The sequence below is a fragment of the Balaenoptera musculus genome, chromosome 8 (assembly GCF_009873245.2).
Source record: "Balaenoptera musculus isolate JJ_BM4_2016_0621 chromosome 8, mBalMus1.pri.v3, whole genome shotgun sequence".
Classification (NCBI taxonomy): domain Eukaryota; kingdom Metazoa; phylum Chordata; class Mammalia; order Artiodactyla; family Balaenopteridae; genus Balaenoptera; species Balaenoptera musculus.
Window position 1 is genome coordinate 96,287,610 of NC_045792.1, and position 23,247 is coordinate 96,310,856.

General features: G+C 47.8%; 1 protein-coding gene across 50 annotated transcripts in view; it reads left to right on the plus strand.

Moving 5' to 3' along the window:
- Positions 1-22,800, plus strand: part of MADD (MAP kinase activating death domain) — a 39,479-nt gene extending 16,679 nt beyond the window's left edge. For 4 of the 50 annotated variants that reach the window (XM_036860258.1, XM_036860265.1, XM_036860274.1 and 1 more), the window contains 19 exons: positions 8-158; positions 475-681; positions 2,432-2,485; positions 3,460-3,560; positions 4,145-4,216; positions 4,565-4,723; positions 7,203-7,311; positions 7,588-7,650; positions 7,886-8,006; positions 8,110-8,215; positions 9,307-9,417; positions 11,066-11,173; positions 16,574-16,738; positions 16,984-17,056; positions 17,194-17,300; positions 19,249-19,257; positions 19,446-19,515; positions 21,327-21,373; positions 21,715-21,819. In XM_036860258.1, coding sequence (XP_036716153.1) covers positions 8-158; positions 475-681; positions 2,432-2,485; positions 3,460-3,560; positions 4,145-4,216; positions 4,565-4,723; positions 7,203-7,311; positions 7,588-7,650; positions 7,886-8,006; positions 8,110-8,215; positions 9,307-9,417; positions 11,066-11,173; positions 16,574-16,738; positions 16,984-17,056; positions 17,194-17,300; positions 19,249-19,257; positions 19,446-19,515; positions 21,327-21,373; positions 21,715-21,819 — 1,938 coding nt within the window. Of the gene's footprint in view, positions 1-7; positions 159-474; positions 682-2,431; positions 2,486-3,459; positions 3,561-4,144; positions 4,229-4,564; positions 4,724-7,202; positions 7,312-7,587; positions 7,651-7,885; positions 8,007-8,109; positions 8,216-9,306; positions 9,418-11,065; positions 11,174-16,573; positions 16,739-16,983; positions 17,057-17,193; positions 17,301-19,248; positions 19,258-19,445; positions 19,516-21,326; positions 21,374-21,714 lie in introns of all 50 variants that reach the window. The other 46 variants (XM_036860284.1, XM_036860292.1, XM_036860299.1 and 43 more) reach the window with 21 other exon arrangements.
- The last annotated feature ends 447 nt before the right edge of the window (positions 22,801-23,247 follow it).

Here is a 23,247-nt window from a genome sequence, read left to right on the forward strand (position 1 = left end):
GTTGCAGGAGATCAGTCGGAAGGTGTACAAGGGCATGTTAGACCTGCTCAAGTGCACGGTCCTCAGTCTGGAGCAGTCCTACACCCACGCTGGTCTGGGTGGCATGGCCAGCATCTTTGCGCTTCTGGAGATCGCCCAGACCCACTACTATAGTAAAGGTAGGGATCGGACCGGCAAGGCAGCATGCTGTCCACAGCTCTCCTACTCTTCTCTGAAGAGCATGAACTTGGCCCCTTGACGAGTTTCCCAGTGTCAAGCTGCTTCCTGTTAGGCTTTGGGATTTTATTTTCTAGTGCGTGTATGTATGTAGTGGGTGTTTTTCTGTCATGGAAAAGAGTGATGTCAGCTTTTCTTTCCTTGCACTTCTTCCCTTCCACATCCTCTTCTATCCTTGCTTCTCCCATCTCATTCCCACACCTTGACTCTCACTCACTGTCTCTTTTGACCTCTTCCTATATTTGATCTTTTCCTCAGAACCAGACAAGCGGAAGAGAAGTCCAACGGAGAGTGTAAATACACCAATTGGCAAGGATCCTGGCCTGGCTGGGCGGGGGGACCCAAAGGCCATGGCACAGCTGAGAGTCCCCCAGCTGGGACCTCGGGCACCAAGTGCCTCAGGAAAGAGTCCCAAGGAACTGGACACCAGAAGTCTAAAGGAGGAGAACTTTGTGGCATCTATCGGTGTGTATCATGTTGGGTGTGGCAGAGGAGTTCTGGCTTCTTAATGTCCCTCCCTTCTTTCAATTCATCCAGAATCCCGCCTTTCTCTTCCCCATGCTTTGCTCTGTAGACAGGAAGATAGATTTGTGTCCTTTTCTAATGGCATTTCTTTATACTTCTCTATCCCTTATGCTTCATTTACAGCCACCCTCACCTACATCTTAGAGGAAGAATGGAAGTTTTGCTTAGAGGGCCCAGCGAGGCTTAGTGCAGGAGTCTGAGCTGTACTCCCGTCCCTCTCTTTTACTTACATCTGGATTTCTTCACATAATGGAGAGGCCACATGAGCTCCTGGAAGCTATAAGGAAGCTTATAGATGCATCTTTGGGCTATAAAATTGTGACTGTCTGGGTCTCTAAAGCCAGTTTTCCCCCATCCAACCGTTATGCTGCCCTCGAATTTGCTCCTTTGGGGCATGTCCAGCAACCCCATTTCCCTGGGTTCTGGACTTCGAGGTACAGAGTTCTGAGTCAGCTTTTCTTTAAACATGTCCTTACTGGACTTGATTAGACCTTGCTTACATTTGGTGTTTCTCCATTCCCACTAAGGCAGAGCCTTGGTGAGCTCTCTGGGTGTCACCTCTGTTTGACTCACTCCCTACCTGACCTTGAGTCATCTAGATTGTGTCTTTCTTTTTCGGGTTCTAGGTCCCTGGGCAATGTGCTTCTAGCCGATGCCTCTTTGCCACATCCATTAGCAGTTGCCTTTTGCTCCCATAAATGGTAATGAGGAACCAGTTTCCTTCTTAGGAGAGCTGTGCTTCTCTAACCAGCAAAATATTGTCCTAGAGGCAGTCAACCATGCTTTTCTCCTACCTGTTGTGATGTTCTAGAAAAATGTACTGACCTGCCAGTCTGGAGGTCTGGAGTTTTAGTCCTGTATCTGCCCCCAACTAGGAAAGTGACTTTGGGCAAATCATTTCCCCTTTCAGGGTCTCTATCTCCTCATCTGGAAAACAAGGAGATTGCACTAAGTAGACTCTAAAGTTCTTCCAGGAAGAGAATTGCTCTGATCGGTACTCTCTCTTCTTAACCCCTGCTAAGATGCTCTTGACCATTTAGTGTTCTCTGTCACCTCTACCGGAAGCATTTTTCCACACAACTGGCTAAGATGGGTCTCTTGGTAGGGCAGGCACTGCTGCTGAGGGTAAGCTGGGTTGTTTTGGTAGCAACAAGAAGGGATGGTAACTGCCTACCTTGAGTGGCCTCTCTTCAATCCAGTGAGTCAAACAGATTTGTGCTTATGCTTCTGAAACCCTTTGGCTGCTTGAGGTAATCATCTGTCTTATCTGGAATCTTTAAAATTTGCTGTTGCCTAGCTCATTTGGCAGAGAGCGTGGTGTGGTGGAAGTTTAAACTGGTCCTGAGTTACCTGATCTTGAGCAAGTGCTCCAGCCTCTTTGGGATCAGTTTCCTCATGCCAGAATGGAGGAGCTTGATTAAAGGCTCTGCCAGCTCTAACGTTCTGTGGGATTTTTACTGCCACATTGAGGTTAGGATAGGAATTTAGTTCTTGACCTGGGGGGAAGGCGTTAGATCTCTTGATTTTTTTTAACCCCCCTCCCCGCAATGAAGATCTCTTTTTATCTCTTGATTTGTAATCCTGTGCCTGAGACTGAATCAGCTTGGGTGGGTGGGTTTCCATTTCGTCTGTCTGACCAGCCTCTGACTCTCTCTGTCTTTCTCTCCTGCTCACATTGCATCTGGGGTAGAATTGTGGAACAAGCACCAGGAAGTGAAAAGGCAAAAAGCTTTGGAAAAACAGAGTAAGGAACAAATGCCCCTTCCCGTTCCCAAGTCTCCCATACCTGCCAACTCCCCAGGCCCGGTTGGGGCAGGCTCCCTTTGTCAGCCCCACCCCAAATTTGCTCCTGGGGGGGGTATTTGGCACGCAAGCAGGTAGGTGGTATGTGCTCATAGGTACATGGGCGTAGGCTGCTTCTTTCCCCTCCCCTGTAGTAATCAGGCAGTAATCAGGGCATCTGCTGTGTAAAATCCCTTAGAGCTTGGTTCTCTATTGCTTCCGAGTCGGTGGGGAGAATGTTTGCCTATTTCAGTGCCCCTCATTGGCTGATATCTCCCTCCCCCATTAGAAGGCCTGTGGGCACAGTTGGCAGAGATGGTTGCTCTCCCTCCGTGTTGAGTCTGTAGCTTCCCAACTCTCTCTGGTGGCTTGCCTAGGCACGCTTTCTTGCTTTCTGTCATTCTGTCCTTCTGCCATACCATTGTGGGCGGGCGAGAAATAATGGGGGTGGTTTTTAATGTCAAACACAGGAGCTGCAGGGTGGGGGTAGGCAGCGTCGGCTGAAGCAGCTGGTGTTTTTTAATCTCACTGGGCTCTTCCTTTTCTAGCCCCTTCAGACATATTTGTTTGGGAAGCAGAGTGACCTGGGGACCCTTAAAGGGTCTTAGGCACGAGTGAAGCTCTGATTCTGAGTACAGTGGAATGTGGTTCAGATGTTTGTTTGTGGAGCTTTTCTGCTTTAGGATGATTTGGTCAGAGTTTTCTCAGGTTGAGAAGATGGCTGCAGAACCCCTTGAGACCAGGTTTAATTTTTCCTACTTGGTTCTTAAGGCATCTGGGACTTCTTCCAGTGCGGCCTGAGTGGGTGGCAGTCCCTGGAAAGGTGACTGGGACATGCTGAACTGGTCTGGGACCGGGCTGTGCTGCTGTCCCACTCCCTTCGCCAGCCTGCCCCTAGCCTCTTGTAATGAGTAACACAAGTCTTCCCCTACTCAGGGCCTGAAGTAATCAAACCCGCCTTCGACCTTGGTGAGACAGAGGAGAGAAAGTCCCAAGTCAGCGCAGACAGTGGTGTGAGCCTGACATCTGGTCCCCAGGTTTGTGACAGCCTTGTTGAGGATTGCGAGCATTAAAAATTTGCTATCTCAGAATACTTCTTTAAGATCAAGACAGAACAAAATGACAGCATTGAAACAACATGAATATCCCGTCATAGGGGAATGATGAAATAAGTGTAATATATCCATGTAATACAATATTAGTATCCGTTAATGACTGTATTTTCAAAAATGTGGTGACATGGGAAAGTGTTTACAAAGCTATATACAGTATGATTCAAATTTTATTTTTAAAACATACATAGAAAAGACTGAAAGGAAATATGCTAAAGACTTAACAGAGATTAACGTAGGTGGTAAGTTTATGGCTTATTTTTATTTCCTTATTCTTTCGTGTATTTTCTGTAGTGAGCATGTACTTCTTTAACATTCGTTATTTTTCTCACTCTGTAAGTCATATATATTTTATATTCAGGAAAAATGTTCATTTTTCATGACCTATCTAGGGATGACAATAGAAGGGTGGGGATGGAGAGAAGGGAGAAGATACAGTATTTCTTAGGGAAACTGAGACTAGACTGGACACCTCCCTCATGTGTCTGAGTCCGCGTGTCTTGTTTCAGAGGACTGATCCAGATTCTGTCCTTGGTGTGAGTCCAGCCGTTATGATCCGAAGCTCAAGTCAGGACTCTGAAGTTAGCACCGTGGTAGGGGAACACCACGCTGGCATCTTGGTGGGTGGGGTGTGGGTCCCCCTTTGGAAAAGGGGGCTACTCCCTTCTTTGGGGGCTGTTCTTAGTCTCAGGTCAGGTTGGTTCTCTTGGTGGAGATGTTTACCTGTCATAGGTCTTTGTTTGTGGGATCAGACCCCGAGATTTCACCCAGGGCTTCTCCTCATCTTGTAAAGAAGGTAGTTCCAGAGGCTGTCTGACACACCTTTGAAGTTGGATACTTTTTTTTATGGTAGCAGAGAGCTCTAGCAGCTTGGCATTTCTGGGACACATCCTGGGGAATATCCCTTACCACCTTTTTTTCCTTTCCAGGTGAGTAATAGCTCTGGAGAGACCCTTGGAGCGGACAGTGACCTGAGCAGCAATGCAGGTGACGGACCAGGCGGTGAGGGCAGCACCCACTTGGCAGGCTCCAGAGGCACTTTGTCTGATAGTGAAATTGAAACCAACTCTGCCACCAGTGCCATCTTTGTAAGTTTGTTTACTAACAAAAGAAGACCATTTTTTCAGTGGGATGGGGATGGGTCAGAAAAGGATGAAAAGTTAGGAAGCAATTAGAAGGAAAAGAGGAAGGAAGGAATGGATAACCTTCATATATTTGACTTTAAAGAAAATGTTTCTTAAGTTAGCTTTTTTCAGAGTCATTTGACTCCGTGATCTGGGGCTTTTAGAACCTTCTCCTGAATCATTGATGAGTTAGGCTTCCTGCCCAGTCAGGTAAGGGCTTCGACTCCTATGTGGCGGTTAACCCCCGTGTTTAAAATAAGCAAAGTGATGCCTTTATAGCAATATCAGGGCAGTTGCAGCTCTCATTTTGTACCAGTCTACCTATTTTTATGGACTAGTCTGGTTTTTTCTGGTCACTGCTTTATTTATATAGCACCTTAAAATAGCATTTCATTTTAGTATATTCCTAACAGTTATTTGAAGCTTTCCTTCATTAATAAACATCTATTAAGTGATTTACTAAATGCCAGATTCTGTACTGAAGAAACAGGGATGATAAGACATGATTCCCATTTTCAAGAAGTTTGCAATTCAGTATATTGCTACAACTAATCTCTTCTGCCAAGTGAGGGAAACAAAGCCTTAGGAAAAAAAGATCTTGCCCTAGGTTATACAATAAGCCAGTGATCAGTTGGAATTAAATGAATTCTTTTTAGTCCTTGCCTTTAGACCCACTGCCCTTCAGTGTATACAGGCCTCTTTAGGCAGCTTTAAGGGTTCTGATACACTCACCACTTGGTTAGGCAGAGTTGAGAATGGATATTTTCTACACGAGCTCATAGGTTCTTCTCTTTGGTCTGTGGGGAGAATGGAAGATGAAATTTAAATGAAATAAATTATTTAACACTGGTGATCATTCCCACCCCCAGGGCCTTCTGTATACATGTTTCTAATAGAGCAAGTGACATCCCAAGGTGGAGGTAGGGGATAGGATTGAGAGTCAGCAGAGCCATTCAAGCTAATGGATCTTAACTCTCCCTGAGTCTAAACAGACCCTTTTAATTAAGAGTATTTTATTATTATTTTTTTTTAATACATTTATTGATTTTATTTATTTATTTTTGGCTGAGTTGGGTCTTTGTTGCTATGCGCGGGCTTTGTCTAGTTGCAGTGAGCGGGAGCTACTCTTCGTTGCAGTGTGCGGGCTTCTCATTGCGGTGGCTTCTCTTGTTGGAGAGCACAGGCTCTAGGCACGTGGGCTTCAGTAGTTGTGGCACGCAGGCTCAGTAGTTGTGGCTCATGGGCTCTAGAGCGCAGGGTCCATAGTTGTGGCGCATGGGTTTAGTTGCTCCACGGCATGTGGGATCCTCCCGGACCAGGGATTGAACCTGTGTCCCCTGCATTGGCAGGCGGATTCTCAACCACTGCGCCACCAGGGAAGCCCCAAGAGTATTTTAAATCCTTCTAGTGTGCTTCCATTCTGGAGGCTGAGATAGATGTTATGGAGTAGCAGTCTTGCAAGAAGCCATTCAGCTGTGTGCTACTTTTCCGGGCACCGTCCTGGGACAAATTCGTACTTTTCCTGTACTTCTGGGCAAGGGCTCTTTGTGCAGTTGAGTTGCTGAGAGCAGTTAGCTAAATTTCTTGGCTCAAAAAGGGCTATTTTGGTAAGAAATAAATTATCTTAGGTTAATATGGTTCATTGAACAAAGTCTTGGGCTGTGAACCAGGAAGCTGGCATTTGGACACACTAATTAGGTATTGCCTAATAATAACCTTTGTTCAGTGGCTTCTTTGCTTATGCTGTTGCATGTGTTGTGAAGCAGGCATGAAAACTACCTCTTACCCAGCCAAAGATCTTTTTTGAATGAATAGAAAGTCTAATATTGCAGAAGTGGTAGATAAAGTTAGTGGTATTTCTATGTGGGAAGATATTTCTAAGAGATGGTAGAAGAGAAGACTTAACATTTATCAAATACCAACCATGTGCCAGGCACTGTTAAGTGATTTATATGTATTTTCTCCTACTGAATGAGAATAGTCCTATCGGGTAGGTATTATAACCTTCCTTTTACAGGTGAGGAAAATGACTCTCAGAGAAGCTAGGCTTTGTACCTAAGATCACACAGCTAGTAAGAGGCAGGGATCTGAACGTTGGTCAGTCTAGACTTCAAACCCAGTGTTCTTTTCACTGCATCACGCTGCTACAGAGAATTTGCCTAATTTTTTTTTTTTTTTTAAGAGGAAAGAGTCTTACAGAGACTAAAGGTTAAAGGTAAGTAAAAATGAAAACTTGATTGCATGTTTTGGGAGGCAGTAACAGAAAGCAGGATTATCAGATTGACTTCTGATTGAGGCAAGCAGAGTAGCAAAGGCAGGGCTACTGGAATATATGTGACTAATGATGGTGCCTAGTGTGTGAGCCTCTTAATGAGCTGCTTGGTTTACTTTGCCCCTATTCATTGTTACCTCTGGCAGCTGACCTATTGCCTCTTCTCTCTAGGGTAAAGCCCACAGCTTGAAGCCAAGTGTAAAGGGGAAGCTGGTGGGCAGCCCAGTTCGCTTTTCTGAAGATGTAAGGCAGCGAGTCTATCTCTACGAGGGACTCCTAGGTGAGAAATAGACTGCGAAGGCCACTTGCACTGGAAGGAAGCTGGACTCAGCCCGGGGAGAGGGTGGCCCTGAACAAGTAGCTGCTTGGCTTTTTTGCGGATCTCAGTGCTGATGTTAGAGGACATTTTTATATCTGAAGCAAGCGACTTACTGGGGAAAAAAACAGTGGGTGAAAACTAGAAGAGACTGAAGTTTGGTATTAACCAACAGCCTCTGTCTTTCTGTCTTCTTTTACTTTCTTGCTACCATGGTCCTTCCTGCTCACAAATCGGCAGGAAGGGACAGAGGATCGATGTGGGACCAGTTAGAGGATGCTGCTATGGAGACCTTTTCTATAAGTAACCACCTTTCTTTGTGTGCTGTTCATCCCTCCTCCTCGGGAGGGATGGGGCCTCACTTGGAGGCAGCTGGGGCTGGTGGCAGGACTGTTAGATCTGGGGTGAAGAGTCTCGTGTTTCCTTTGCCCTGGAATTTGTGATGACTTCCTTTTTTCTGGAATTTACTCTGTTTTAGTTTGGCAGCCATATTCTTTATACGTTATATAAGCCCCTAAAAAAACTCTATTCCACACAGGCAAAGAGCGTTCTACTTTATGGGACCAAATGCAGTTCTGGGAAGATGCGTTCTTAGATGCTGTGATGTTGGAGAGAGAAGGGATGGGTATGGACCAGGGTCCCCAGGAGATGATAGACAGGTATGAGGCTTAGAAACCCTTGGGAAAATGCAAATTCAGCCTCTTCCCAGTTAATTCTGTGTTCTCCCACCTGGGGGCTGACTTGTCCTGGTCTCCCGCTCAGGTACCTGTCCCTAGGAGAACATGACCGGAAGCGCCTAGAGGATGATGAAGATCGTTTGCTGGCCACGCTCTTGCACAACCTCATCTCCTACATGCTGCTGATGAAGGTAACGTCTATTTTGCTTATGCCCAGCTACTGCTGATACTGGAGGGCAAGGCTTGTTCCTGTTGCCTAAATCTTGGGGCAGTTGGGAAGCAGTCAGAGCATCCTGCTGGGGCTCTCTTCTTCATTGAAAGTCTGAGGCCTCTCTGCAGCTCACACATGATCCATTTATCTGAAGCTGCCAGGCTGTTGTGCTAAGGAATGTTGTAAAGGTGATTGATGATTACATGCCACTTGTTTATTTTGAATTTTAAATGGGCTTCCTTTGCTGAATCGTTTTAGGATGCCTGTAGAACTCCCCACAGAATACAGTGGAAAAAAAAATTTTTTTAAGTAGTAGGCTCTGAAACCTTGGAAAGAATGCTCAGAATTTACTTTTCAGCATTAGTCCTTTATCATATATACTTTGCCATAGATGTAAAAAGAGCTACTCATTGAAAAAGCAGTGGTAGGTTCCAGTTTGACTTGGTTATACTTGGTTTTTATAGCTGTGGGAGAACTGTGTTACCAAATGGAAGAGTCCCGTTCTGAAAGGGACTTGGTGGGTAGAAGAGAGTTGTTTTGAGAATGAGCTCCTGGGTTTCCCCTCCTCCTGTTCTCCCAGCCTCTCTAAATGTGAAGGGATTAGTTGATCAAATGCAGAGAATACCCTGCATGCACTCTTGGTTTGTTTCCTTTTCTGTTTAAGGGTCTCTTGAACTCCAGGGGTGCCAGTTAACTCTGGTTGGGAAAGGGTGGTGATCTTTAACCCTAAGATGGTGTCTTGGTGACAACTGAGTGTAGAACATTGCTACTCCTAAGTCTTACTATGTGAGAATCACACTCTGAGGAGCCCCAGGGGTTTTTAGAGGTGAATGTTATGGTGTTGGTTGGGGGGTTAGGGAGGATGTGTCCCCATGAGTCCCCGTCCACTTAAACCAGAACTTCCCTAAGAGCCACTTTTCTGCAGAAGCCACCTGGAGACAGAACCAGGGTTTTTCTTCTCAGACTGTTGGCAGAACACACAGTTGAATGTTTTATCCTCAGTGATGTGGTCTTTTAGAATTCTACTTTTCTCAGGAGGAAAGTTATTAAGATCCTGTTTTGGCTTTTCAGGTAAATAAGAATGATATCCGGAAGAAGGTGAGGCGCCTGATGGGAAAATCGCATATTGGGCTTGTGTACAGCCAGCAAATCAACGAAGTGCTTGACCAGCTGGCAAACCTGGTGAGCACACCTGGGCCATCCTTTAGGCTCCCTTCCATTGCTCTTGTCAGCCTCCCAGGCGTGGGCCTCATGGCCTAACGCAGAGGCTTCCGCATAGGTCATTTCTTGGCTCGTATATTTTCAAAATCCCTAGTTCTGAAAATAGGGCTTTGACTAGATGAGGCTTTTGCCCTTCTGTTCTGTGATAGGATTCTCTGCACTAAAACCATCCCAGTGCAGCCATTTGAACGTTTGTGTGGTCTGTGGACCCCTGTGGATCCACAAGGTGAATACTGTTTTCATGATAATACTAAAATGTTATTTGCCTTTTTTACTGGGTTGACATTTGCACTAAGGGTGCAAATGCAATGGTGGGTAAAACCACTGGTGCCTTAACACAGTGAAGATGGTGGCACCAAACAGTGGTAGTGTCCCCACCTCCACACACTCTCAGTTAAAAATAAAACAAAAAGCCAGTTTCACTTGTGAATGTCCTTGATGAAGCAGTTAAAATCATCAGTTTTATTAAATCTGATCAGTGATTATACATCTTCTTAGTATTCTATGTGACAAAATGAGAAGTATACATAAAGCATATCGCTGCAAATGAAAGTATGATTGTTTCGAGGAAAGGGAATTTGTGACGATTTGAGTTCCAAGGTGAACTGACAGCTTTGCAGCCTGTCATGGGACATCATTTTTACTTGAAAGAATGACTAACAAATTGTTATTTGGAGTTGGGTATTTGGCAGACTTTTCGTGCATGAAGCTTCCCAATATTTAAAACCTTTTCCAGTGAGATTGGTGATGAATGTGATTTTTTGATATTGTGTAATGAAATGCGTCAACATTTGGAAGAGCTGCATAACTGGGCGAACCAGTATTTTCCAGATGACTGATGTGTGATTTTACAAATTCAACTGTGGGTAAAAGATCCACTCCAAGTGTAAAGCAGACGAATGGATTTTAATGTAACAAAGTACAAAGTGTTCATTGATGTGTTTTCAGATTACACACTGCAACTAACTTTAAGAAACTTCTTGAGGTTCTGGTATAGCATCAAAGAAGAATATGCATATTTACCTGGAAAGCCTAGTAAAATACTCCTCCCTTTTCCAGATATGTATCTGTGAGGTCAGATTTTCTTTAATATACCTCAACCAAAGCAACATGTCACAACAGATTGAATGTAGAAACAGATATGAGAATACAGCTAATTTTCATTAAGCCAAACATTAAAGAGATTTGCAAAAAATGTAAAATAGTGCCACTCATCACATTTTTTTTTTTGTTCTGGAAGATATGGTTATTTAAAAAGTATATGTTATTTATATTATCATGTAATGGATTTATTATTAATGAATTATTAATTCCTTTTAAATGAATTAATAAACATTTAAATTTTTTCAGTTTTAATTTCTAGTGTGGTAAATACCTGTAAGTAAAACTCACAAAGACATAAGTTCTTGGGGGTCGTCAATAAAGTTAAAATGAATAGGAGTCCTGAGACCAGGAAGTTTAAGAACACATCCATGGCGGCCAGTGGCCAGCAGATGGCGCTGCTCTAAGGAAGCTGATAAGAATTGAATTGCTGAATGAGGGATTCTTGGCCCAGAGGGCTGTGTGAGAGGGATGTTTGGTTGTCCCTAAAGGATCTCTCTTTCCTCAGAACGGACGAGATCTCTCTATCCGGTCCAGTGGCAGCCGGCACATGAAGAAGCAGACATTTGTGGTACATGCGGGGACAGACACAAATGGAGATATCTTTTTCATGGAGGTAGGTGCTGGTTCATGCTAGGGGCCCAAAGCAATATTTGAGAGTCACAAGGAACTCCTAGAACTGATGCCAGAATATTTTTCCCCACTTATTCATCTTCATGATCCATTTATCATTAAATTGTCAGGCTCTTATGCAAATAAATTAATATAATAGATTCCCTATCATTTTTTTATTTTTTAATTTTTTAAAAAATTTTAATTTATTTTTGGCTGCGTTGGGTCTTCGTTGCTGCGCGCAGGCTTTCTCTAGTTGCGGCGAGTGGGGGCTATTCTTTGTTGCGGTGCGCGGGCTTCTCATTGCGGTGGCTTCTCTTGTTGCGGAGCACGGGCTCTAGAGCGCAGGCTCAGTAGTTATGGCGCACGGGCTTAATTGCTCTGCGGCATGTGGGATCTTCCCAGACCAGGGCTCAAACCCGTGTCCCCTGCATTGGCAGGCGGATTCTTAACCACTGTGCCACCAGGGAAGTCCATCCCTATCATTTCTTTTAGATTTTATTTTATTGATTGATTGATTGCTATGTTGGGTCTTCGTTTCTGTGCTAGGGCTTTCCCTAGTTGCGGCAAGCGGGGGCCACTCTTCATCGCGGTGCGCGGGCCTCTCACTATCGTGGCCTCTCTTGTTGCGGAGCACAGGCTCCAGACGCGCAGGCTCAGTAGTTGTGGCTCACGGGCCCAGGTGCTCCGCGGCATGTGGGATCTTCCCAGACCAGGGCTCGAACCCGTGTCCCCTGCATTAGCAGGCAGATTCTCAACCACTGCGCCACCAGGGAAGCCCCCTATCATTTCTTTTATATATAAATTGCATAGATGATATAGTCACATTGTCCATAAGTCAGAACAACATAGAATGGTATACACTGGCAAGTCTTGCTCTCATTCTTATCCCCTTCCACTCAGTTTCCCATCCACCTCACCCCTTCCTCTTGGAGGTAACCACTTTTATTTATAACCAGTTTGTATCTTCCAGTGGTTTTCTATGCAAACACAATAAAATATGAACATAAGTTCTTATTTTTCTACTCTTTTACCTAAAGGTAGCACATCATATCTACTGATCTGTACCTTTTTTTTTTTTCATTAAACTTATCCTGGAGATCTTCTGTATCAGTACAAAAAGAGCTTTCTCATTCTTTTTACAGCTGTATAGTGTTCCACTGTGTGACTATACCATAGTTTATATAACCAGTCAGTATTTATGTACCCTTGATTTTCTTCCAAATTTTTGCTATTGCCAGTAGCGCGACTCTGGTTGATGCTGTGCCTGCTTCATTTCCTACATGTGCAGGTTTATCTAAGAATTTCCAGAAGTGGAATTGCTGGGTCAAAGGAAAAATGCATTTATAATTATGGTTGATATGACTCTAAAGTATCTCTTAACATATAATAGTTTCCCTCCCATGTTGCCATTTATTTTGTTGAAGAAATGTGCCCTATAGAGCATCTTACATTTTAGATATTTTGCTGATTGCATCTCCTTAGTGTTGTTTAACATGTTTCTCTATCACTTGTATTTGTACAAGCTAGTAATTCAATCTAGAGATTTGGTCAGTTTCAGATTCAATATTTTGGCAAGAAGAGGTGGTGCTGTATATTTCCTGTCGCCTCATATGGTTGGCTCTGTCCTAGTGATCAATGGGTTCACATGTGGCCAACCTGACCTATCCACTGCAAAGTTCCTCATTAGTTTTCTGATTTAGCTTATGGTATTTTTTTTTAATATTTATTTATTTATTTATTTGGCTGCTCCTGGTCTTCGTTGAGGTATGCGGGATCTTCCTTGAGGCATGCAGGATCTTAGTTGCAACATGTGGGATCTAGTTCCCTGATCAGGGATCAAACCCAGGCCCCCTGCATTGGGAGCACAGAGTCTTAACCACTGGACCACCAGGAAAGTCCCTAGCTTATGGTATTTTTTACCATGCAGGATGTTTTTACTTTTTTGTAGTTAAATTAATCAGTCATTTCTTTTGTGGCTTCTGGATTTTGAGTCATAGTTAGAAAATCCCTTTCTTAATCCAGTATTGTAAAGGAAATTGGCCATGTTTTCTTCATTTCTGTGTTTTTAATTCTCAAATGGATCTCTTTCTAAGTAATTTTAGGGACCAAGTACTGCTCCTCTATAAAGTAGTGAAATTAGCTAATATTCTGCTGCCTTTTGGCTTAGTTGAATTTGATTTTCACATTCACAGCTTTTTGAAGAGGTAGTTTGTCTAACGTAGGGTGGGATTTCTGCTCTGAGGCAGAAACATACATGATGATGTAGCTGAGAAGGGAGTCATTTTCATGTCACCTTGAAGTGTTAGAATTTGGCTAGGTGCCTATCAGAGCTGAGGGCTACTTAGGACATCTGCACCACAGTAAATTTCTCCAGAGGATTCCTTGAAGTATAGGATTCTCTCTCACCACTCTTACAGGGAGCCTCATACGAGGGCCTTGGAGCATGGGGTGGGTCCATCATCTCATAGATGCTCCCCCTTGTACTGCAAAGCGAGGGTACCTTGCCCATTCCATCAGTGCCTGGCTACTGTGATGCTGTCAGATTTAGCTGTTCTCAGCACAGCCTACTGCTTGCGTGAGTAGTTGGATAGCAATTTGCAAAGACTTTAAAAAATTATCTTTATTGCCTTTTATTTTAATTACAAAAGTAATAGAGTATATGCCGTAAAAGTTTCAAACCATATAGAAGTAAATAAAGTAAAAAGTAAAAATTTTCCTTCACTTCCTTCCCGTGCCATGTCTCAGAGGTAACCACCGTTAAAGAATTTGGCATGAATCCTTTCAGATTTAAAAAATGCATATTTGTATAAATACAGCTTACTTATATGGAATTTTGTTTCAGTGTTTATAAAAGTGATATCAAACTACAAATATTGTTATATAATTTGGCTTTTTTCACTTAATGCATCACAGGCATATCTATAATATGTCTACATAATATAGAAATCTGTTTCTATTTTTTAAATGGATGCTTAACCATTAGGTGTTATATGGATGTGCCATAATTTATTTAACTGGTCCCTCCCACTTTTTTTTTTAAACAACACTTCACTGATTATCCTTGCACACATAAATCTTTGCACACTTACATGAGAATTTCTATAGGATAGATTCTTAGTGTGAAATTTCTCTGTCAAGCTTATATACATTTACAGTTTTGATAGATTTTGCCAAATTGCCATCCTAAAGACTATGCCAGTTTACACCTCTACCAGCAGCATAGACAAGTATGACACATTATTACCATCGTCTGTCTAGCCTAGAAATCATATGTTCTTCTAAATACCCGTCCCTCTCCTTTCCATCATGTTCTTAGAGGGTTATGGAAAGTGGAGTGGTATTCTCCATTTTCCACGTGGAGAGAACCACAGAGTTCAACTGGGGCTAGAATCCAAGTTTCTAATTCCTACTCAGCTACGTTGGCCCTTTTCTTCCTAAAGCTTTTGAGCCCCAGTAAAGTCTTAGATGGTAGATTAAAACTGGTAATCTTGTATATTCCTCATTCATTCACCTAATTTTTATGGGGCGCATATCATAGCCAGGCACTCTGCTGGGTTTGCTGGGTTTGGGGTTATATCAGTGAATAAGGGAGACATAGTTTCTGTTGCCCTAACAGGGTTGACAAGCCATTGGGGAAGTCAGATAATTAAACACCCAGTGTCATAAAATATAATGAGCATTGAGAGAAGATGTTCAGGGGGCAGGTGTTATGGGAATACATAGCAGAGGGTCTGGGAGTCGTGGGCGACCCTCAGAAGTGACCTTTGAGCTTAGACTTGAAGAAGAGTAGGACTTGATGGCTGGAGTCAGGGAGGGGAAGTGTGTTCCAGGGGTATTTGGGGTAGAATGGTGGGACTTGATGGTATAGTTAGAGGGAAAGGAAGGAGTCTTGCATCACTCCTTCATTTCTGGCCTGGGCATCTGGGGGAGACAGTGATGCCATTTACTGAAATAGGGAACTGAGAAGGAGGAGCTGCCCAGGAGGAGGTGTGGAGTTCAGATTTGGACCTGATGAGTTTGAAGTGCTGCCAGTGAGACATCCAGATAGAGAGAGGTCAGGACTCAGGAAGACAGGTCTCATATGGAGAAAGATTTGAGAATCATCAACGTGGTCATAATTATTATATTTCTTACATCATAGTTGTATTGTTGTTATAGCAGCTAACTCCAGGGTACATTCTATGTGCCTGGCTTTATTCTAAGAATTTTTTTTTAAATTTATTTAATTAACTAATTTATTTATTTTTTGGCTGGCATTGGGTCTTCGTTGCTGCGTGCAGGCTCTCTCTAGTTGCGGCGAGCGGGGGCTACTCTTCGTTGCAGTGTGCGTGCTTCTCATTGCGGTGGCTTATCTTGTTTTGGAGCATGGGCTCTAGGTGCACGGGCTTCAGTACTTGTGGCACGGGGGTTCATTAGTTGTGGTTTGCGGGCTCTAGAGCACAGGCTCAGTAGTTGTGGTGCACGGGCTTAGTTGCTCCACGGCATGTGGGATCTTCTCGGACCAGGGTTCGAACCAATGTCCCCTGCATTGGCAAGTGGATTCTTAACCACTGCGCCACCAGGGAAGTCCGATTCTAAGAATTTTGTGCACATTAACTTATTTAATCTTCACAGTAACTCCATGAAGTTACTACTATCCCCATCTTACACATGAGGAAATATAGACAGATTAACTTGCTTAAGGTGACACAGCTAAGTAAGGAGACAGCCTTAAATCTAAATCCAGGTAGTCTGATCTTAGGCCTGTTCTCTTGCCCATCATGCTATAATGTCTCCACCATAATTGAAGGCATACGAACAGGTACGTCCACCTGAGGGAGAATGTTGAGCAAGAAGAGGATGTGGAGAACTTTGCCTTTTAGTTTATATCATCCTGTGGAGTATAATTTTTTTTTTGCAATAAGCAATGTCCGTGTGTCACTTGTGTAATTAATTTTTGAAAAGATTTATGCAGAACTAGAGCCGAGCCAGGATTAGAAAATGTGTTGGTTCCATTTTTTTTCTCCTTGGTTAAGTCTGCCCTAATTCCCTGCCTTTGTGCTTGTCAATAGCAATGATTCCTAAGGTTGTAAGGTGGAGGCATAAGATACCCTCTGCGTACTTTAAGTCCAGAACACGTAAGAAGTAATGAACACTGACTGAAGTGAAGTGAGCCTCCTTCCTTGCCCACAAGTTCCTTTCAACGGCTCCTCCTCTGTCAGTAAACGTTCTCGTGGATGATGTGTCCAGCAGTTCAGTGTTTGTGTCTCCACGTAAGGAAGACTGAGCATAAGACAGAAAACCTGACCTTGGGGATGCTCCTAGGACCAGTTGTCCCATCTTTCCCCGTGGGGAGCAGCGTGCAGTGTGGCCTGGGGTGGGAAGAGACCAGGGCCACCGACCGCCCCGTGCGCCTCTGCAGGTGTGTGACGACTGCGTGGTGCTGCGTAGTAACATCGGGACAGTGTACGAGCGCTGGTGGTACGAGAAGCTCATCAACATGACCTACTGTCCCAAGACCAAGGTGCTATGCTTGTGGCGTAGAAACGGCTCTGAGACCCAGCTCAACAAATTCTATACTAAGAAGGTACCCGTGAACTCTGTGTGCGTTGTGGGTTGGGCGTTGAGGGAAAGTGCGGAGCTCCTGCAGGGAAGTTAACATTCCAGAATCCACGCTGGAGCTCCACTTTTGCCTCTGGCTGTGGCGTGGAACACGTAAAGCTGTCTCCGAGGTCCTGGCATGGGCCCAGGCCTCCAGCAGCCATTCTAGAGCAGAGGGTGGGGAGCCGGGAGAGCTTGTATGACAGGACAGCTCTCCCCACTGTGCCGCAGTGTCGGGAGCTGTACTACTGCGTGAAGGACAGCATGGAGCGTGCTGCCGCCCGACAGCAGAGCATCAAGCCCGGTGAGCAGAGGACGGCTCCCTGGGCGCGCGCCTTCTGTTGGTTTTCGGCCGTCCTGAGCAGTGGAGGCCCGACGAGGAGGTCAGGCCGCTGGACGCCCCACCTCCCACTTAGCTGATGACCTCCTCCCTCGCCACAGGGCCGGAGCTGGGTGGTGAGTTCCCCGTGCAGGACATGAAGACTGGCGAGGGTGGCTTGCTGCAGGTCACCCTAGAAGGGATCAATCTCAAGTTCATGCACAACCAGGTAGGTGCAAGCGGCAGCACGAGGCTTCCCAGCCCCGGTGTTTCATCTGCAGTAAGGATCAGTGTCCAGGTCCCCAGTGCTTCCCCAGAGAGCGTGCGAGAGGCCTCCGGGGCTAGTGAGAGGATCGGAGCAGCTGGACCGGAGAGAACAATCAGAGGGGAGGGCGCAGTGACACTGGCAACCTCCTGGAAGGTGTGGCAGGGAGCCTGTGCGGGGAGGAGGGGAGAGAGAGGGGGCCATGGTGGCCCGGCTGCCCCAGCCCATTAGACTCAGACAGTGTGAGTGGGAGCGTCTCACTTGGCCCTTCTTCGCACAGTGTCCGCCTTCCCTTATCCCAGGGTGTGCTTTTGCTTGGTGGTTTTGCTTTGAGAGTCTATACCGGCTGATCCCCTCGCGTGTTTCTGGTGCGCGTGAAGCACGCGCGTACGCGTGTGTGTGTGTGGCTTGTGTGTGTCCCATCTGGAGTGTGTGTGTTTATTTGCCTTTTTTTTCCTGCCGATTCTTCTTCCTATTCTCTTCCTTCCTCTGAGCGTCCCCGCTCTGTCGCCTGCTCCACAGGCCCCACTTCCCTTCTTTTGACTGGGGAGCACTCCAGGATCCATCTTGCCCTCACTGCGACTCCACCATAGGAGCTGACTTTTTTCTCTTGGTTCTAACGCAGCGTTACTTTCTCTCTCAGTGGACATTCCTTAAGCTAATTCCTTTCTGAGGCCAGCGCACCACCCCAGGTCCGCGCCCAGCCCTGACTCTTCACACAAGTGCCTTCCCTCCCCCTCCCCTGACGTGCTGGTTCGTCTCCTTGAGGCCCTGAGCCAGACCCGAATGTGCGAAGCACCACGGCCCCTGGGCAGGCAGCAGACACTCAGGGGCGGTGAACATCTGGACTCTGGGGCTTCCTCCTACCACTTGCCATTTTAGTTCTCCTTCTTTCAGGAATCCAGCTGGGCAACTTGGTGTGATGGGAAACAGCTGCCCAGGCTTCCTGGCAGTATACTTGCAGTAGTATATTTACTATTAGTCATAGTAATATATTAAATAGTATACTTAAGACCTTAGGGTCCACCCAAAGAGGGGTTTACTTAAGTACTTTTCTAGACCATGAAGGTGCCAGCACTTCTCGGGGACCAGGCTTCTGACTGCACTTTAGGGCTGTGGCCTCCCCTGATGCCTCACCTTCTGAAGAAGAGATCTCATTAAATGACACCCAGATGCCCTCTTCCCGCTTGGTACACCCCCTTTGGACTGACCTACCGTCTAACCGTTACAAAGTATGTACAAGCTGGTCTGTAGTTTAAGGCTTTGCCCCGGAAGAGAGATCCTGAAGAGAGAGAGGAAGTCAAACCCTGACTGATGATGAGATAATGGCCTTGGGGTCTATCTTCTACCACATAACAGTCAGCTGGAGTTGAGGAAGCATCGGACCCCTGGTGGAGTTCTGCAGTGGGGGGTAACAGATGGGAAAAGCATGGTCTCTGGAGTCAGGACGTACTTGGGTTCAGAGCCCCGCTTCGTCATCCACGGTGTCCGCATCTGTACAATGAGGGCGATACTGTATCCTGTGTGTGCCACGTAGATGTAAGGACAAACAAATAGTATTTGTAGAACTCCTAGTAGGTGCTCACAAGTGGTTGCTGTTAGTACCATCCATCACCACATACTCTTGGGAGAGCCTGAATCCTGTTTCAAGGAAGATGCCAACACCTCCCTCCCAAGGACAGTCTGAGGGGAGCTTTGCGCCCGTGCCAGCCCTCTGCGCCGGAGGAGGATGCATGGAAGGGTAGAGAGCTGATGGGCTGAGGGGGGGCCCCTGGGGCACAGTGTCCTACAAGCACTGCCCTGGGCAGAGGGTGCGGGCAGGCAGCCCAGGCCAGCAGAGGGGCCTTTGCGTTGGCTTTGACGGTTAAAACTAACACCTTCCTTTCTCTCCCATGCTTTCTCCTCCGGCCAGGAGCGGAAGGTACACGCCCTTTCTGCTGTCTTCGCTTCTTAGCGCTTTTGAGTTGTGTGCGTGTGTATTCTTCCATCCTCCCTGTGGGAAATAGGTTTTCTGTGTGGGTGGGGCTGTAGCTGGGAGAGTGGGCTTTGCGGGGCAGTGGGGGAGCCTCTGGGCCTTACCCCCTCCCTCCCTCCCTCCCTCTCTTGCAGGTTTTCATAGAGCTGAATCACATTAAAAAGTGCAATACAGTTCGAGGCGTCTTTGTCCTGGAGGAATTTGGTAATTACACTATTTTGCTCTTAGGTCTGGACTCACATGGCAGTAACTCAAACCTCGGAGCTCCAGAGAAGGGACTAGAGACAGAGAAGACGAGCCTCTGCAGAGAGGTCAGGAGGAGCAGGAGTGACAGGGAGGAAGCGGGAGTCCTGACACGAGAGGAGGGAGGAGAAAGGAAAGCTAGTCGGTCGGTGGCTGCCTGAGAGTGGGCCGAAGAGCAGTGGCTTAGGCGCCGGGCTTAGAGTTCAGCGCTGGTAGTGAAGAGGCTCCGCGAAGCAGCGCCGCCTTCCCTCGTTTGGCCAGCTGGTGGGGCAGAGCAGACGAGCCATTCCCTAGCTCTGCTGTGTTCGTGCCTCCTGCCTCGGTCCCTCTAGCAGCCCAGTGCTCTGTCCAGCCTCCCCGGGGCCCCGCCAGGGTCCATCGAGCCTCTGGGCTGCAGGAGGGCGTGCGGCGGTGCAGGCAGGCTCAGTCTAGGGGGCAGGCAAGCCTAGTGGCCTCAGAGGCAGAGGGCAGTGGTAGCTGGAAGCCGGGAGCTAGGCTCCCCCCAGCCAAGCGCTGACTATGAGTGGTGTCTGGGTTCTCACCCTGGGGCTTTGAGTTCCTGCTGTGTTTGTGCTTCATTCTTTCGTGCCCCTCATCGCTGCTATGAAAACCTTCGTTCTCCAGCAGGTAAAGTGACCTCGCCGTGCTGCCTGTCCCCAGGCCCCTGCCTTGGGCCCTGCGGTGGGTGGGCAGGCTCCCTTCACCCAAGCCAGCTGCTCGCATCACCAACTTGTCTCTTCCCTTCTCTCCCCACCCTCTTCCTTCCCAACCTCCTCCACCCTCGCGCTGGCTCACTGGTTCCGAGTTTTCTCCCGTGTGCTCCTTTCTCTCTTCTGCCAGAGAGACGTTTGGGGGAGTCTTCCAACTCAGGAGAAGGACCTGGGCTCATTGCTCTACCTTTGATGAGTTTATTCCCTGTGAACCCTGGGGCCCCCTGAATTCTACCTCCCAGGGTCAGAAGAAGGTGTGGCCAACTCTCATCCTACCTTTTCTGGCCCCCAGGGGATGGCACGCCCCCTGCTGCCAGTCTCCAGGGGCCATGATGATGGCTGAGGCTGGGGGACCTTACTCCTTCCTCTGGCCAAGCAGAACCCCTGCATGGCTGGGGCAGGGGTGACTCTTAGGTCTTGCATTCCGGGCTGTGGACATGTGTGTATTTTGCCTGATGCTCCCTGTCACCTCCCTCCCCGGGTGCTGTACTCACCTGTCTCTTCTGCTCGGTGTGTCTGCTCCAGAGCCCTCTGACGCTCTCCCTCACACAGGCAGGCCTGGGCCTCTCCTGCCATCAGGGAAGGAAACTTCCAAGTCTGGTGGGTTTAGTATCGTGCCATTTCTTCGTCCAGCCTCAGGACCCTCAGTGTAGGGGCTGGGAGTACAGGGAACGTGTTTAACTTGACCAGAGCATGGGGCTGGTGACTGACAGGGGTGAGTTCTCGGGTGTCTCAGCAAGGTGAGGCACAGGCTAGAGGCAGTGCTTTCCTCCCAGCCAAAACCTGGGAATATCAGCTGTGGTCCTCGGGCCCTGGATGGTAGCAGTGACCTGGCTGGTGAGAGACTAGCCTGCTCCTGTGCTGGGGCCCTCCAAGTCGGTAGAGTCACGGCGGCCGTGGAGCCAGGGGCCACTGCAGACCTCAGATGTCAGGCTGAGGAGGCCGGGCCAGGCCCAGAGGGGAAGGGGACCCTGGTGCCGGGCGCTGCCGCCTGGGGGGAGTGTGGCGCTATCGCTCTTAGTTTTGAACTTTCTGTTTTGTCTCTTGCCCGTCCGGTTTTAGTTCCTGAAATTAAAGAAGTGGTGAGCCACAAGTACAAGACACCAATGGTGAGTGTGCCGACAGGCCAGTCTGCGAAGGGCTCCCTGGGGGCGTTCCAGCAGGAGTGGGGTGGGCCTCTGAGAGCACAGGGTGAGGGGCAATTAATGGTTGAGAAGAGAATTTAGTCTAGATGCCAAAGATTCAGCTGGAGCTGAAGCAGGTCTTCAGCCGGGGAGAGGCACACATGCTGATCCCCTCCCACGGGCCAGCTCTGGGGCCTCGCTTGGGGCGCTTTAGTCTGGAGGCCTGAGCCCAGAGTTAGGGCAGGAGTTTCCCAGCGGGCAGGCCTCCACGTGTGAAGGTGTAGGACCCTGCGTGACGTTGGTCTGGCTGGTTTTCTCTCCTCCAGGCCCACGAGATCTGCTACTCTGTGTTGTGTCTCTTCTCATATGTGGCTGCTGTCCGTAGCAGTGAGGAAGATCTCAGAACCCCACCCCGGCCCGTCTCTAGCTGACGGAGAGGGGTTAAGGCTGCCCCAGCCCAGGGGCCGTCCCTTGCCTCTCGCTGTTCCCAAGTGCACGATGCTGCTGTGACTGCGAAGTGGGTGACGTGTGTGTGTTCTCTGCCAGCCCACTCGCTGAGGCTTAGGTGGGTCCCAGTTCTGTGTGTCTCAGTGTCTTAGTGTGTCTCACAGGGCTGAGCTAGTCTCTTCCAGCTTCATCCTCTCCACCCCCCAAAGACCATCCTCCTGTCCCCTCAGGGCTCAAAAGTACGCGTGTGTCTGTCTGTTGGGCCAATGGCTTCTAAGACGAACTCGGAGTACAGGCCAGAGCGAGCCCACTATTACGTGTCATTGAGACAGTTGTGTTGTAGTTTCTCGTCCTTGACATTATAACCTTCCAGAGCAGGACTTGGGCTCTCCGTCCTCTGTGATCCGGCACCACTAGGTGCCTGGAGCAGTCCCACTATGGGGCGTTGAGGGAAGCTTGAGGCTTGTCCCCCCCAGACAAGGGCGGGGTGGGGAAAGAAAGGGAGAGTCAAGGGGCAGCAGAGCGAGTGGCAACCTCCCTGCTTCCTTAGTTCCTCCCTGGAACTTCCAGGCAGTTCCCAAGCTGGCAGCGACTGCCCACGGGCACAGGCCTGGCTGCTGCTTCCATGGTCTCCACCACTGCAGTGGGGCTGCACTGACGGCTGCTGTTTGCTGAGCAGCAGTTTCCGCGTGGTCCGCCTGGCCTTCGGCAGGGGAGAGCAAAATGACTGGGGCTAGGAGAGTCCCAGGGACCACAGGCTGCCACGCCCAGGAACCTGGTGGTGTGGGGAGAGGCCAAGTTCAGTACCCACCTCTGTGTCTGCGGGTAGCATCGCAGCACTGGCTGCCAGGGGGAGAGAGAGCCTGGGAGTGAGTGGGCAAGAGATGACTGTAAATATTTCAGCTCCACATTATTTATAGAAAATGTACAGATGTGTGAATGTGAAATAAAGGTCCCTAACTCCCCTTGGGCTCCTGGCTGCCATGCGTTAAATGACGCCTTCTCTCAGCCTGGGCTGAGGAAGGCTGACCCTGGACTCGAAAAAGGCACCTTTGGCCTGAAGCAGTCAGGGAGGTGAGATCATGCCCATCCAACCTCTGGTGTGCTGAAGGCCCCGCTTCCCGCCCCTCTGGCCCAGTGGAGCTCACCACGCTTCCTGTGCTCTGAGAGGCCCCATGGGAGGGGCCTTCCCAGGGCCCCATCAGAGCGCTGCTGTGCTATGAGTTGGTCACTAGAGGGAGCAGCCAAACAGGGCTTTGACACCTAAGCAGAGATTTAGTAGTAAAGGAAAAACCAAGGCCCAGGGTCTCAGCTCCCGGTGCCTCTTAACAGGTGTGGTCCAGAGAGGTGTTTGTTTGTTGTGACTCCGCCAGAGCCTCCCATGGGGCCTGGAGCCCAGGGCTCTGGGCTCT